The sequence below is a fragment of the Capricornis sumatraensis genome, chromosome 2 (assembly GCF_032405125.1).
Source record: "Capricornis sumatraensis isolate serow.1 chromosome 2, serow.2, whole genome shotgun sequence".
NCBI classification, from domain to species: Eukaryota; Metazoa; Chordata; class Mammalia; order Artiodactyla; family Bovidae; genus Capricornis; species Capricornis sumatraensis.
In genome coordinates, this window is record NC_091070.1 from 143,938,426 (window position 1) to 143,954,123 (window position 15,698).

The 15,698-nt window shown below is 39.0% G+C and overlaps 1 protein-coding gene across 2 annotated transcripts in view; it reads right to left on the reverse strand.

The window, feature by feature from the left end:
* The window catches only part of CDC14A (cell division cycle 14A), a 183,090-nt gene that overhangs the window by 112,546 nt on the left and 54,846 nt on the right, over positions 1–15,698 (reverse strand). For both annotated transcript variants that reach the window (XM_068964128.1, XM_068964127.1), the window contains exon 5: positions 2,518–2,597. In XM_068964128.1, the coding sequence (XP_068820229.1) occupies positions 2,518–2,597 (80 nt within the window). The remainder of the gene's footprint in view (positions 1–2,517; positions 2,598–15,698) is intronic.

Genomic DNA, 15,698 nt, shown 5'->3' on the forward strand with positions numbered 1-15,698 from the left:
AACACTTCCTATTCATTTTATATCCTGTGGATAATCCTTATGTCTTATTAATAAATAGTAATAGTACTAACAACAACAAGAAAAACAAAAACCAGGTACTGCAGCAGGACAGTGATACAGCATTACCTCATTTCATCACCAAGATAGCCTTGAAGCCATTGGACAGAAAAGGAAGCTGAAACTCAGAAAGGATAAGTAATTTGCCCAAATTACATGTACTTACTTACTATATACAGAAAAGAGCAGAACAAATCTTCAAACCCAGGCAGAGTCTCTGCCTTCAAATCATACACTCTTAACCGCTTTGCTTAGAATTTAGGAAGTAATTAATATTATCATTACTGCAATGAACTGAATGTTTGTGTCCCCCAAAAGTCATATGTTGAAAATCTAACCCCCAATAGGATTGTATTAGGAAGTGGGACCTTGGGAAGTAATTAGGTTATGAGGGTGGAGCCCTCATGATTGAGATGAATGCTCTTTTAAGAAAGAACCCCAGAGAGTTTTTCTGCCCTCTCTCCACTATGTGAGGACAAGCAAGAGGTGAGCAGGCTGCATCCCTGAAGAGGCCTCTCACCAGAACTTGACCATGCTGATCCCTGATCAGACTCTAGAACCATGAGAAATAAACCACCCAGGCTGTGGTAAACAATTATGCTTTTCCAAAATGCAGAATTATATTGTACAAAGAACTTTCAAATTCTAGAAGGCATTAGGAGTGGAAATAAATAACTGCTTTCTCATCACCATCAAAACTCTCCTCTCATAATCCTGGGCTTCCCAGGGGGCGCTAGTGGCAAAGAAAAGTGAAAGTTGTACAATCACGGGGTCTTACTCTTTGCAATCCTGTGGACTGTAGCCCACCAGGCTCCTCTGTCCATGGAATTCTCCAGGCAAGAGTCCTGGCGTGGGTTGCTATTTCCTTCTCCAGGGGATCTTTTCCTGACCCAGGGATCAAATCTGGGCCTCCTGCATTGCAGGGAGATGCTTTACCAACTGAACCACGAGGGAAGCCCAGTGGTAAAGCATCTGCCTGCAATGCAGGAGACCTGGCTTTGATCCCTGGGTTGGGAACACCCCCTGGAAAAGGGAATGGCTATCCACTCCAGTACTCTTGCCTGGAGAATCACATGGACAGGAAGGCCTGGCGGGCTACAGTCCATGGGGTCATAAAGTGTTGGACACAACTGAGCAACTAACACGCATTTCTCATAATCTGCCCTGTTTTATCTGCCCTTCAATGTCTAACTAGCTTATCCTCTGGGCTGCTTGAGGATATTTCCCTCTCACTGTCCCAATTCCAGTACTTCACCCCTTGCTTTCACTGAGAAGCTGAAGCATACTAGGCGCTGTCACCCCCTATTCCTCCTCTCCACCTTGACACCCACCCTGTGTCTAATAATACTCCCTTCTGTGGTCAAGAAACAGAGGTGGGAATCCTCTGAATCTCAGAGGATTCAGCCTTAATTTATTCATTAGAATAAATATTTACCAAAAGCACCTTTAAGTGTGAGGCACTGGGACCTGCTTTCTGTGAGTTTCCAGGAGAGTAATGAAGACAAAGAGGTCTCCTCAATTTTTTCTGTTCTTTTGTTTCTTTATTGTTGGTAATTTTTATATTAGTAACAATAATAAGCAATCCATATGCTTGTAGATTTGTATACTAATAAAAAGGAAAAATATTAGAATCATTCCCAATTCTATCAGAGAGGTCTGTTGTGGAAATTCTGATATATGTTCCCTTCTACTCTGCAAATAAGCTCAAGTTTACCTGAAATTTTAAAACATCTTCAAATGACACTTACAAAATATTGTTTTCCAACACTGTAATGAGAGACAGCCTTTCTCAGGATGGAAGCTAGACGTGTCTGCTGAACAAGTGATTTAGGGTCCCCACTAAAGATGTGCATCTGAGAAGGTACTTTGAGGGTCTTATTCTATATTTCCAGTCCCTGACATTTGGTCAGAGCTCAATCAATGCTCACAAAATGAAGGAAAGAATCGATGAATCAATGATGTGTGAGTGAAAGTCACTCAGTCGTGTCCAACTCTGCAATTCAACGGACTATAGAGTTCATGGAATTCTTCAGGCCAGAATACTGGAGTGGGTAGCCTTTCCCTTCTCCAGGTGTTCTTCCCAACCCAGAGATCGAATCCAGGTCTCTCACATTGCAGATGGATTCTTTACCAGATTACTGAAATTTAACAAATCTTGACATGGTCATAAACCAGGTCATAAATAATTACATCATAAACCAGGTACTCTTCATGCTTAAATCATCAAGATATAGAAAGAATTCAAGGAAAAAAATAATTCCTAAAAAGAGAAAGCTATTTTATTCTTACTAGATGGGGAGGGGATCTCTAAATAACTGAAATAATAAACACGAGTCTCATTTCATTCCACATTACATCACAGTCATAGTCTTAATACAGTTAAAAAACACAATAATCCAACTCTAAAATAGTGAGTTGTCTAGCAAAGTGCCATAGCTCAAGTCTCACAAGCAGTTATACCTGAATGGAAGATAGGGAGGGGTTGAACCAGATAGGAGTGCTCTGTAGGCTTCTTCTGGTGTCTTCTTTAAATAGATTACCTAAGACAAATAAATAGCAACATTTAGAATAGACCAAAGAATGACACAAAGTTAATTTTAATTACTCGCCAAATTTGCATTTCCCTTCTTTCACTCTGAATGTGACAACTGTCATGGTGATAATGTTGATCTTTAGACAGCAAGCAGGCTGCCAAACTTTCCTTTTCAGCTTAAAGCTGAACAGCAGCCTTTGGCTTAAGGATGAGTAAGAGCTTAAAGACACAGGAAAGAAGTTGCTCAGTCGTGTCTGACTCTTTGCAACCCTATGGATTGTAGCCTAACAGGCTCCTCTGTCCATGGAATTTTCCAGGCAAAAGTACTGGAGTGGGTTGCCATTTCCTTCTCCAAAAGACACAGGGCAAACCCATAAAGGGGCCATCCAGGGCTGTTTAAAGGCACGTTGAACAGAAATAATGGCAGGGTTTTCTCTGGGGAACAGAATAATTGTACCTCCATGATTGAACTGTGTGTTCACCAAAGACCAATACAGAGTTCTCTGTCCTTCACAGAAGATCTGCTGTGAAGTAATTTAGTTCCTGGTGAATTCTGAAAGACATCTCAGGGTACAGGACCCGTGGGAGATCTGCTGAGTTCTCTGCTCTGAGGAATGCCTATGTTGCTCTCTAAACAATCAATAAAATCACAGTGAAATGCGAGGAAATGCATGCAGGTAAGAGCACTGGAAAACATACTGGCTTGGCTCTTGATGTCAAGGATGTTTAAATCCCTCCAGACCAAACCACTATGGAAAACAGTGTGGAGATTCCTTAAAAAATTGCAAATAGAACTGCCTTATGACCCAGCAATCCCACTGCTGGGCATACACACCGAGGAAACCAGAATTGAAAGAGACACATGTACCCCAATGTTCATCGCAGCACTGTTTATAGTAGCCAGGATATGGAAACAACCCAGATGTCCATCAGCAGATGAATGGATAAGAAAGCTGTGGTACATATACACAATGGAGTATTACTCAGCTGTTAAAAAGAACACATTTGAATCAGTTCTGATGAGGTGGATGAAACTGGAGCTGATTATACAGAGTGAAGTAAGCCAGAAAGAAAAACACCAACACAGTATACTAACACATATATATGGAATTTAGAAAGATGGCAATGATGACCCTGTATGCAAGACAGCAAAAAAGACACAGATGTGTATAGCGGACTTTTGGACTCAGAGGGAGAGGGAGAGGGTGGGATGATTTGGGAGAATGGCATTGAAACATGTATACTATCATGTAAGAATCGAATCACCAGGCTATGTCCGATGCAGGATACAGCATGCTTGGGGCTGGTGCACGGGGATGACCCAGAGGGATGTTGTGGGGAGGGAGGTGGGAGAGGGGTTCATGTTTGGGATCGCATGTACACCCGTGGTGGATTCATGTCAATGTATGGCAAAACCAATACAGTATTGTAAAGTAAAATAAAGTAAAAATTAAAATTAAAAAAAAAAATCCCTCCAGACCAGCAGGATAAACTATCTTAAATAAAGAAACAAGTAAAAAAGAGTTCTTAAAACCAGTAAACTACTTCCACTTAATCAATTTATTGACTATATATAATAGATGCAAAATATGAGGAATTGCCACCTTTCTTAATAGAATTCATGTTCTTGAGAGGCAAAAACAATAATTAACAAATTATTTATTAAAAAATAAATATAGTCTGAAATAAGTGCTGAAAAGGAAATAAGCAGAGTCCTGGAATAAGAGAAGACCTACTTAATACCTCAAAGTAGTCAGGAAGGGGTCTCTGGGAAAGATGTAGGAGGAGACCCATAGAATAGCTAAGGGAAAGAGGGGACAGAAACGGCTAGGTCCTTGAGTGGGGACAGTGCTTGGTGAGCCGGACAGAGAGGATCAGAGGCTAGGGAAGGGGGAAGAAGGGGAAAGTCATTGAAGAGCCCTGCAAACCATGATGAGAGTTTGATTTTATTCTAAGTGCAGTTTAATATTTTAATTCTCAGACAAGAGCTCTGATCCTTTTCCTCTAGAGTTTGAATCAAATTTGATCCCTAAAATCCTCTCTACCTAGAATTAATGGCATTATTTCCTTAATATGTCCCAACATCAAAACCCTATGCATGGAACTTCCCTGGAGGTCCAATGATTAAGACTCCATGCTCCCGGTACAGGGGGAACAGGTTGGATCCCTGGTTGGGGAACTAAGATCCTAAATACCACAAAGAACAGCCAAGAAACAAAAGTTAAACAAAAAACTCTATGCATTTCAACAACAAAAATGACAAGAGTCCCAGTTCTTAAAAAGTAAGATTTATTCTCTGCTTACAAAGTTTCTTTGAGCTTTAAGCTATTCCAGTAGCAATATATTACATGTATTTAATTATTAGTAAGTTCAAGACTAGAAAACAACTCAATTCTCTAAAAATAGAAAGCTAAAATAAATATATAAAAAATACTTCCAACTTTTATTAAGAAAGTTCCATATTCCTATGACAAGTAAACAAGGTCTGATAAAGCACATACCAAACAAACTGAACTGAATAGGAAACAAAAACAGCAGAGAAAATGAAACCATGGTAAAAGAATGATCAAGACAGGAGACAGATTCCACCAGTGGAGAACCACATCTCGAGTTGCAGCTAAAATGATTACAAAAATTCACTTAAACCAACCCTAGCTTTAAAAACCATTTTGAGTAACCAACATTAAGGAGTTTGTTGCTGCCTAATGGGTAGATTATATAATACTCAACAGGGTTGGTTATAATGCAATGATTTTTCAAGCCTGAAGATGCGGCAGTTATTTGCAAGTTGACCATGCCTGCTAAGAGAGAAAGCTGTTTGCAGAAAGCTCCTGTGTTTGGACTAGATCATTAAAGCTTATACAACCATCTTTGAAAAGCAAAATACATTTCCCTTCTCAGGAGCAATTACATTAATTCCATTTAATTTTGAGGCAATCATTCTACAGGAGGGAGTTAACAGCCCACATGAAAGACTTCTCTAGACCGGTTACCCCACTGAGTTTTGCTACTCATCTTACCTGCATGACTTAGCACACATGACCCATATTCTCACAGTGCAAGATGAGAGTCTTTGTTTTTATTTTTATCCCAGTGCTAAATCATTAATAAGTGCAAAGTGAAACTCAACAGAGGCCATCTAAATTCCAGGAATATTCCAGGGGCAGGTAGATGCAATGTCGTTTTACAGCCTGATGATAGGTACTTAGGAGAGTGGTGAGATATTCTAATAAAGCAGTGCATCACTGAATACATGCATGGGGGTCATTAAAATGACAAATTCCATCTTTCCAAGAGAAAAAAATGTTGTGGATTCTTATGCCAGGCCTTCTTTGATATGTCACTGATTAAAAAGAGACAGAGAGAAAGACTAGAGTTCAGAAATAAAACAAATGCATTAAGCCTTTGCTGTTGAGGAACCTGAAGCTCAGAAAGTAAGGAACTTCCCAACCTCTCATGGCTGCTCTGTGATGCAGTCAGAATTCCAATTCAGATCTGGGTCCAAAGCCCCCAGTAATTCCACACATCACACCTGCTTAAAAATACGATGCAGGCAATGCAAGCAGGATCTGGGACAACAACAGAGGTCCCTACTCTTCCAACGTACAAAAGCCATTACACTTGGCTTTTAAAATTATGTGACTTCAAACTGTTGATAGGAGTTGTGTGTAAGGAATAGGGCTGGAGAAGGATTAGTGGGAGGAGGGAGGACTTTAGATTTTCTACTATCTTCACATTTCTTGTATTTTGTACTAATGGATATTCTTTTTTTTTTTTAATGTAGAATAACTGAATCATTTACAAAGTATTAAATGTGTATCTTCCTAAAAATAAAGTCTATATTTAACTAATACTCAAAAAATTGTTCCCAGATACTCTCATATTTCTAAGAGTAATTGCTGAATAAAATTAACACCAAAGCATCTTCCAAATATCCTGATTTTCTTTTTGTTTCTCAGGAAAAAACAATAATACTCTTCTCACTAGATATTGGCATATATGAATCCAAACTGGAAGAATCTTCCCCGACTTTTGATTGATAAAATTTAACAAAAGCCCTTTGTACAGTGCTTGGTCTTGTTGTTGTTGTTTAGTCACTAAGTAGTGTCAACTCTTTTGTGATCCTATGGACTGTAGCCTGCCAGCCTCCTCTGTTGATGGGATTTCCCAGGCAAGAATACTAGAGTGGGTCACCATTTCCTTCTCCAGGGAATCGTCCCTACCCAGAGATCAAGCCCACATCTCTTGCGTTGGCAGGCATACTCTTTACCACTGAGCCACCAGGGAAGCCCTTTAACAATTTACCCTGAAATCAGTGAGTACGTGCATGCCTTTTATAAAATTTTCCCACTCTTTGCCGGGAAGTCCTATAACTCTTCTCAATAGAATCACATTTGATATATATGTTCTTACGCCTAACTAACTTAGTGAAGTGACAGTTGCTCAGTCGTGTCTGACTCTTTGTGACCCCATGGACTACACAATCCATGGAATTCTCCAGGCCAGAATACTGGAGTGGGTAGCCTTTCCCTTCTCCAGGGGATCTTCCCAACCCAGGGATCGAACCCAGGTCTCCCACTTGCAGGCAGATTTTTTATCAGCTGAGCCCATATTTAGGAGTCAACCAACTAGGCTAATTTTTTTCTGCTTCCTTAACACTGATGCAATGTGGGAAAAATGGGTTTGATCCCTGGGTTGGGAAGATCCCCTAGAGGAAGGCATGGCTACCCACTCTGGTATTCTTGCTTGGAGACCCCCCCATGGACAGAAGAGCCTGGCGGGCTACAGGTCCATGGGGTCGAAAACAGTTGGACACAACTGAGCAACTAAGGGCACACACACACAAAACACTGATGCCACATGCCAAGATCCAAATAACTCTTTTAACTTTTAATAAAAGACTCTTAAAGAGCTAACATTCTAACATATATGTATGACCAATAGCTGTGAGATTTTTATTTAACAATTAATTAAAATTACAGTACTATAAGTATAATATATATTATTTTCCAATAAGCCAATGTTTCACAAACTTCAGCTAATCGTGCATCAACTTTCTCAACTTCTGCCACCACACACAGCACCATGTATTATCATTTCTATTTATGTTCTTCTCTTTATAAATAGACACAATCTTTTAATTTAATCCATTCTAAAGTAGTTTATACCATTTCTATAAATGGAAAACTAGTATCACTTGCCAGAGTCTACACATAAATGAATTTTAAAATATATAACTCTTAAAAATAAAAAACGTTTGTGAAAATTAATTGCACATACAAGTATGAGCTCATTTCTGAGGTCTCTATTCTGTCCTACAGACCTGTGTGTCTGTCTGTTTTTGTGCCAGTGCCACATTGCTTTGATGGCTACAGCTCTGTAGTGTAGCCTGAAGTAGAGCAAGTGATGCCCTTAGCTCTTCTCTCTCAAGATGGTTTTGGCTGTTTGAAGTTTTTTTGTCTCTGCACATTTTTTTAGAATTATTTATTCTAATTCTGTGAGAAGTGACTTTAGGCAGCTAATCCACAACAAAGCAGGCAAGAATACACAGTGTAGGAAAGACAGCCTCTTCAATAAATGATGTTGGAAAAACTGGATAGTTATAATGCAGAAGAATCCAAATGGAAAACTCTCTCACATAACACACAAAAATAAATTCAAAATGGATTAAAGACTTAAATATAAGACTTGAAACCACAAACTTCTGGAAGAAAATGTAGGCAGTACTTTCTTTGACACTGGTCTTAATAATATCTTTTTGGCTATGTCTCCTCAGGCAAGGGAAATAATAGCAAAAATAAATGGGACTACATTAAACTAAGAAGCTTTGGACAATGAAGGAAACTATCAGAAAAACAAAAAGACCACCTACTGAATGGGAGAAGATATTTGTAAGTGATACATCTGATAAGGGGTTAATATCCAAAATATACAAAGAACTCATACAACTCAACACCCAAAAAATAAACAACCCAAGTAAAAAATGGACAGAGGATCTAAATAGATACTTTTCCAAAGAAGCCATTCAGATGGCCAAGAGCCACATGAAAAGATGCCCAACATCACTAGTCATCAAGGAAAACAAATAAAAACCCCAGTGAGATTATCACCTCACACCTGTCAAAATGGCTATTATCCAAAAAACAACAAATATCAAAGTGGAGAAAACTAAACCCTCCTGCACTGCTGGTGGAAATATAAATTGGTACAGTTATGAAAAACAGTACAGAGAGTCCTTAAAAGATTAAAAATAAAACTACCATATGATCCAGAAATTTCATCCCTGAGTATTTAATCTAAGAAAACACAAACACTAATTTGAAAAGACTATACACTGACTATACACTCCTATATTAACTGAAGCATTATTCACAATAGCCAAGATAGAGAAGCAATCCAAGCGCCCATCAATAGACAAATGGATAAAGAAGATGTGGTCTCACACACACACACATACACACACAATGGAATGAAATCTTGCCATTTGCAATAACACGGATGAACCTAGAGAATTTTATACCGAGTGAAATAGTCACAGAAAGACAAATACTGTATGATTTTACTTATACAAATAATCTAGAAACACAAAAAGGAACAACATAACAAAACAGAGTTATAGATAGAGAACAAACAGGTGGTTGCTACAGATGCAGGCAGTGGGGAGGGAAGAAAAAGAAATAGGTAAGGGAGATGAAGAGGCACAAGCTTCCAGGTGCAAAATAAATAAGCCATGCATATGAAACGTACAATGTGGGGAATAGAATATATAGTATCTTTGAATGGCAGAGCCCTGAATAATTGATGCCTTTGAACTGTGGTGCTGGAGGAAACTCTTGAAAGCCCCTTGGACAGCAAGGAAATCAAACCAGTCAATCTTAAAGGAAATCAACCCTGAATACTCATTGGAAAGACTAATGCTGAAGCTGAAGTTCCAATATTCTGGTTACCTGACATGAACAGCTGACTCACTGGAAGAAATCCTGACGCTGGGAAAGACTGAAGGCAGAAGGAGAAGAGGGTGTTGGAGGACGAGGTGGCTGGATGTTATCACCAATGCTATGCACAAGAACTTGGCTAAGCTCCGAGAGATGGTGAGGGACAGGGAGGCCTGGCGTGCTGCAGCACACGGGGTCGCAAAGAGTCAGACACGACTGGGCAACTGAACAACCACCACAACATCTCTAAATGGTGACGTACCACAACTAGACTTATCATGGTGATCATTTTGAAATGTAGAGAAATACCAAATCACTATGCTGTGTAACAGGAAGTAGCACAGTATTGAAAGTCATTATACTTCAAAAATAAATGTCTCATACAAAAAAGAGATCAGATTTATGGTTACCAGAGGTGGGGGCTGACAGGAGGGGTAAGTGAATGAAGGCAGTCAAAAGGTACCAACTTTCAGTTATGAGATAAATATTAGGGATGTAATGTACACCATGATAAATATAATTAGCACTATTATATGTTATGTATGAAAGTTAAGAGTATATCCTAAGAATTTTCACCATAAAATTTTTTTCTATTTCTTTAATTTTATATCTATATGAAACTATGATGTTCACTAAACTTACAGTGATAATCATTTCATGATGTATGTGAGTGAATCATTATGTTATACACTTAAACAGTGTTGTATGTCAGTTATATCTCAATAAAACTGAAGAAAAAAGTTAAATAAAATGTTTGTGTTCACGACACACATATTTGTAACAAATATGAAGTTTGGACTAATTTCATAGAACAGTAGACCAACCTGGTAAGTTAAACAAAATCCTCTTACAACTAATCTGCAAATACATCTAAATCATTTCTTTAAACTATATCCTATGGTCATTAAATTCTTAAAGCCTGTCAAAAAATGGTACATGTGAATTTCAGAAGCAGCTTGGAATTTACAACAATTTTTCTTACTCAGATAATTTAATCTATCTGATATACAAGGGATGATTCTTTAAACAACACATGGCTTAATACAGAAGTCATGAATTTGCTAATGGTCCTCTCCAGAGATATTTGCTTCAGATCTTACTGTTTTTAGCTTTGTTTTTAGGTATTATTATTTCCCAAAAAAAGCCTGATGGCAAAGCCAACACCCACTCACCCACACACACACACATACATACACACACACCCATAATTCAAAAACGTTTCATTTTTGAAACCTGAGTGTCTCTGTCAATTATATTTATATTTTGTGATCTGGAAAGTAAAAATACTCCTGAAAATTCAATTTGGCCATCTGAGACAGTATTCTTCAATCTTGGCTTTTGATTTCCTGTTATTTAACATTTTACTTGTTTATGAAAAAGGACATAAAATGCTGAGAACAGCCTTTCCCAGTCAGGTACTGCCACAGGAACACTAAAACAGCTGTGAAATCAGCATTACCAACCATGTCTGAGTCCATTAAACTTCTTCAAGATAGAAGTTTCCAGAAAACAGATGTTTCAACTTGAAAATAGTCTAGAAGCACTAAGATTTGCTGAATATAGAAGAATCATACCAAAAAGGAGGGACTCTCTCTAAAGGTTTCAGAAAACTAGGCTTAGCCTAGTTACAGCATACTTAATATGGATATTACAAAGAAGTCCCTATGATATGTGCTTTGGGTTCTAGCCTATTAATTAGCAATCATCTTTAGACCCCTTTCTCCAGCCTCATATAACTTGAAATTATCACACTTGTACAACAGCAATTGAGGATAGGGATGTGCAGAGATATTAAAAAAAAAAAAAAAAAGGAAAGAAAATGTCGCTTTGCCTGGTGAAGCTAACCAGTCTGGAACATTCACTTGGTTTGAGACCAGTGCTCTCTAAATGGCTTCCCCATCATCCCTCTTTCCCATCAGGTTCTTCCCCATCACTCAGATAAAATCTCAAAAGTCATTTTTAACGCTGGCCTCTCTGTCTCACTCTACCCACCCTCATCAAATCAATACATAGACTGATTCTTTCTCCAGTCTCTTTCAATTATGGGATGGAAGCAGTTTTGGGGGATTTAAACATATTATTTGGGGAAAGAAACAGAGAATACAAATATATTTTCAAATTTTATTAATACATAACCACCACTAGGGTTCTGAGCACAGAAGGGGCCCTGAATTTTAACTTTCATTCTTTTCCAGCAGATATGCACGTGACCTTTTTTTCATCATTATCAACTTATTTCAAACCCTTATCTCCATATACTATGACTCACACCATTTTTCTCTGCCCCCACTTCCCGCCTACTCCAGTAATTCTAAAGCAGAACCTGAGAGACTCAGTTCTGCTCGAAAGTCCAGCCAGACTGTCAATCCTTCCCCAAGATAAGGTTCTAATCCACCTTTCCAGGTGAATTTGTCACTGTTCCTCGGATGAACCCCATTCACTAGCTTGGACTCCTCACCGTTCCCGAATCATACTTGATACCTTCTAGCATCTGAGGTTTGTTCTGGAATCCTCTCCACACCTTCTCTGCCTATTAAAATCCTTCCTGTTTCGTTAGAGCTAACTCAAATACTACTTCCATGATGCCTTTTCCTTTAGCTCAGAAACCCTTCCCCTTACTCTTTCTAATGACCATGACAATGATGATAATAAAAGCAAGAAGTTATATAGTTTATATTATGAGTCAAGCACTATTCTAAGCAATTTACATAATATGGATCATTAATCCTTACAAGCACAACGTACATTTTACAAGCAAAATGCAAAGAATCAGTTGCCTCAAGGCCGCACAGCTAGGGTGCAGTGGAGTCAGGCAGCATAGCCCCAGAGGCCTTCCTGACCACTTCCTGATGGGCCCCTCACAGCCCTGTTGCAATTATTTTCCTTTAGCCTAAGTACGAAGCTCCTTAAGCACAATAACCAAGTGTTTCATACTTCTATATGCCTTACAAAGCCTCCTTTGCAGATGCTCAATAAATACATATATGTTTAGTGAATATAAACTACTTTAAACTGTTAAAATACAAAGACTACATTGGCCCTAGGGGGTTAATTCAGCTTATTTAATATTCAGTGAATGAGATTTTTTAACTGTGTCACTACAACTTTAGCGGTAATGCCCAGAGGAGCTAGTGAAATTAACTTTCTGATCCCAGCTATATGAAAGCATCAAACCAGGTACATAGAAACAAGACTTCAATGGTGCGCTAAAAGAGAAAGTAAGAAAGAGATTGATTTCAAACATAAGGGCTTTAGATCAAATGATCTGTATAAGCTTTTAGAAAGTATTTTGAGAGCCAAGGCATGCCACCTGACTGAGACATTCATTCTCCCACATCCCTCTATCTGTCCTGAAGTTACACTCTGCCACTCCCAACATGAGATAAAAGGCAGGAAGCAGAAGGTGGAACAGAACAGTCACCGAAGACCAACAGGTATCTACTTAATGCTTACAATCTGCATAGGAACCTGCACACATACAGGGACACAAGGAAAGTCTACACTGTCATTCTGGTACTGAGATACCGAGAACAAGGGTTCTAAAGGGGGCTGGGGAGTGGTCCACAAAGACAGCAGACTCTGCCTGAGCCTTCCTGGCCTCACTACAGTATTTCGATGTCTCCTGCTCCCCTTGGCATCATAGCTCAAGTCACTGTGGGAGGGCAGCTTTCTCTGGCACCTCGAGGAGCTCGGGCCCCTGCTGTGCATTCTCAAAGCTCCCTGCCCTTCTCCTGCAAATTCTTACCCTCATTTGTATCCCAGGTGTCTGTGGTTATTTTAGTCTGTCTCCCTGGCTAGGCTTGTAAATCTGAGAGCAGGATTTCTTGTCTCTTCTATATCTACGAGACTCACCACTATGCCTGGCACATAACACACACACAAAATGTTTGATGGCTGCAGGAACAAACATGGGAGGGCATTTTATGTGAGAACACGCATCACAGAACACTGATCCCCTATCCAGAGAGTAGGCGCCCAGTGCTGTGGTTAGGCAGTCCAGGTCCACAGCCATGCTGCCAGGCTCTTCACTTACGAGCTGTATTACATTAACTCTCTGCGCTTCCATTTCCTTAACCTATGAAGTGGGGATAACACGGTAATTGCCTCAGCAGGCTATTTTTTGGGAAGATTAAGTGAATTAACAATGTATATAAAGTGTTCAGAATTGTACCTGCCACATTACTCATCTATGTTGAGGGACCACAGGAAAAAGATAAACTTTGACCTCAAAATTATTTCTTTCTTCTCTTTTCCATCGCCTGTATCCATCTGAATATGGACCCATAACTGCTATTATTTCTGACACCTTAGTCCAAAGCCCATGTATGCATACAAACATCAAAACACAAGGCTGTAAACATCTCTCACGATCGCTATACACCAGAGCCATAACACAGACCATCACTTAGTTCAGTCCTCTCATTTTTTTAATCTACAGATATTGATGCTGCTCTCAGTTCTTTCTGTTCAAAGGGCATCCTGAGTCCTGGTGACTTAGTATCAACAACCACAAAATACATGCACTGGCACCTGTTTCATCAATCCACTGTCAAACTATCAGAAAATCACTATCGGCCACAACGCTCTCCAACAAAGTAACCAGGAGAGAGCCATTGTACTCATTTTTCCTTGTGCGAACTTCTCACAAACAAAACAGTAAGAGCACCCGGTTTGGTTGGGGTTTTTTTTGTTTTTTTTGTTTTCCGGAGAGGAGAGCAATTACCAGTTTTCTACAAGATGTAAAACCACAGAAGTCCATGAAATGAACATCTATAAAAACATATGATGAGGTGAGAAGGTCTGCAAAGAGCTGAAACATGTAGCTTTTAAAGTCTATTCCTTGCCTGGCAAGACTTGGTTCTCAGACTTCCTAAGTGTCAGGGCACTTCATTTATAAACTGCTTTTTCCTGAAGAAGGCATTAAGCCTGATTGTCATATACAAGCACAAACAAAATGCTTACTTTTTTTTTATTTTTAGCAACATTTTTCTTCTTAATCATTTCCTCCCATTATAACCAGTGACTAAGAAAACAATATCTGCACTCAACTTTAAAATAAAATTTTAAAATAGGAAAAAGGCAAACATTTTTCAAATGCACAGCCAATTCTACTTTTGTTCTAACTGCTTACGGAAATGAAAATATTCAGTGTTAAACAATCACAAATTAGATAGGTAAGACTAATTACAAACCACAAATGCAACTGTATAGTTAAAACAACTTGCATTATTCAGTCTATTTTAGGTTTCTTCTACTGGTTTAACTGAATGAGAACAGAAGGAATGTATGTTGTCTCTTATAGTCTTTGAACACACCATAAAAGAAAGTCAGTCATTCTTCCTGTTCTTCAAGTTTTGACTCTATTATAAACCACAGGTTACAAGGCTTGCAGAATATTAGACAATGCATCTGCTTAACAAGTAATGGAGGCAACCCTAACTATAAAAGAAAGGCAGAACCTCATGCCAGGTCTCTGTCTCCATCGCTTCCAAATTATCCTCTTAAGAACAAGGTCTAGAAATAAATGTGCTTCTTGGTTAAGGTGATGTCTGCTCTATAATACTCTCATTTGTTGTGGTTTCACATTTGATTTTGAATTCTGGATTTGACAGTGAGTGGCCAGTGGACTTTATTCTATTAATGTGAGAATTAGTTTAAAACAGAAATACTCTCTCCACCATTCTCATGGGTGCAATTAGAGTGAAACCACTGGGAACTCTTTGATGGGTAATTTAGCAAAATTGCAGACAACATGAGCCATGTGTATTTTCCCATCTAATTGGATGGGAAACAGAACTTTCATGATCAGCTTGCAAAGATGTCCTTCCAGAACTGACAACCATAGCCAGGACAAACACATATTTCCTGCTAGTAGTGTCTCAGTGCCATGGGCTTCTCCTGCTTGAGGAGAGCTCATTCATGTTCCAGGACAGATATTGCTGAGCTTGTTGTATCTCACTGAACTAGCTCAGCCGCTTATTTAAGCAAACTAAGGAAACACTAAGCCAATATTCTCAGCATACGGAGGTCTATACGGACCCTTTAAAGGGGAAAAGGAGAAAATACTTGGTCCTAAGAAAAGCTGAGTCCTTGGTCTCACACAAACTGAGTACAAGGCTGTTAGGTTACAACTCATGGACAAACATAACCCTACGTATCAACTATGAGTCATC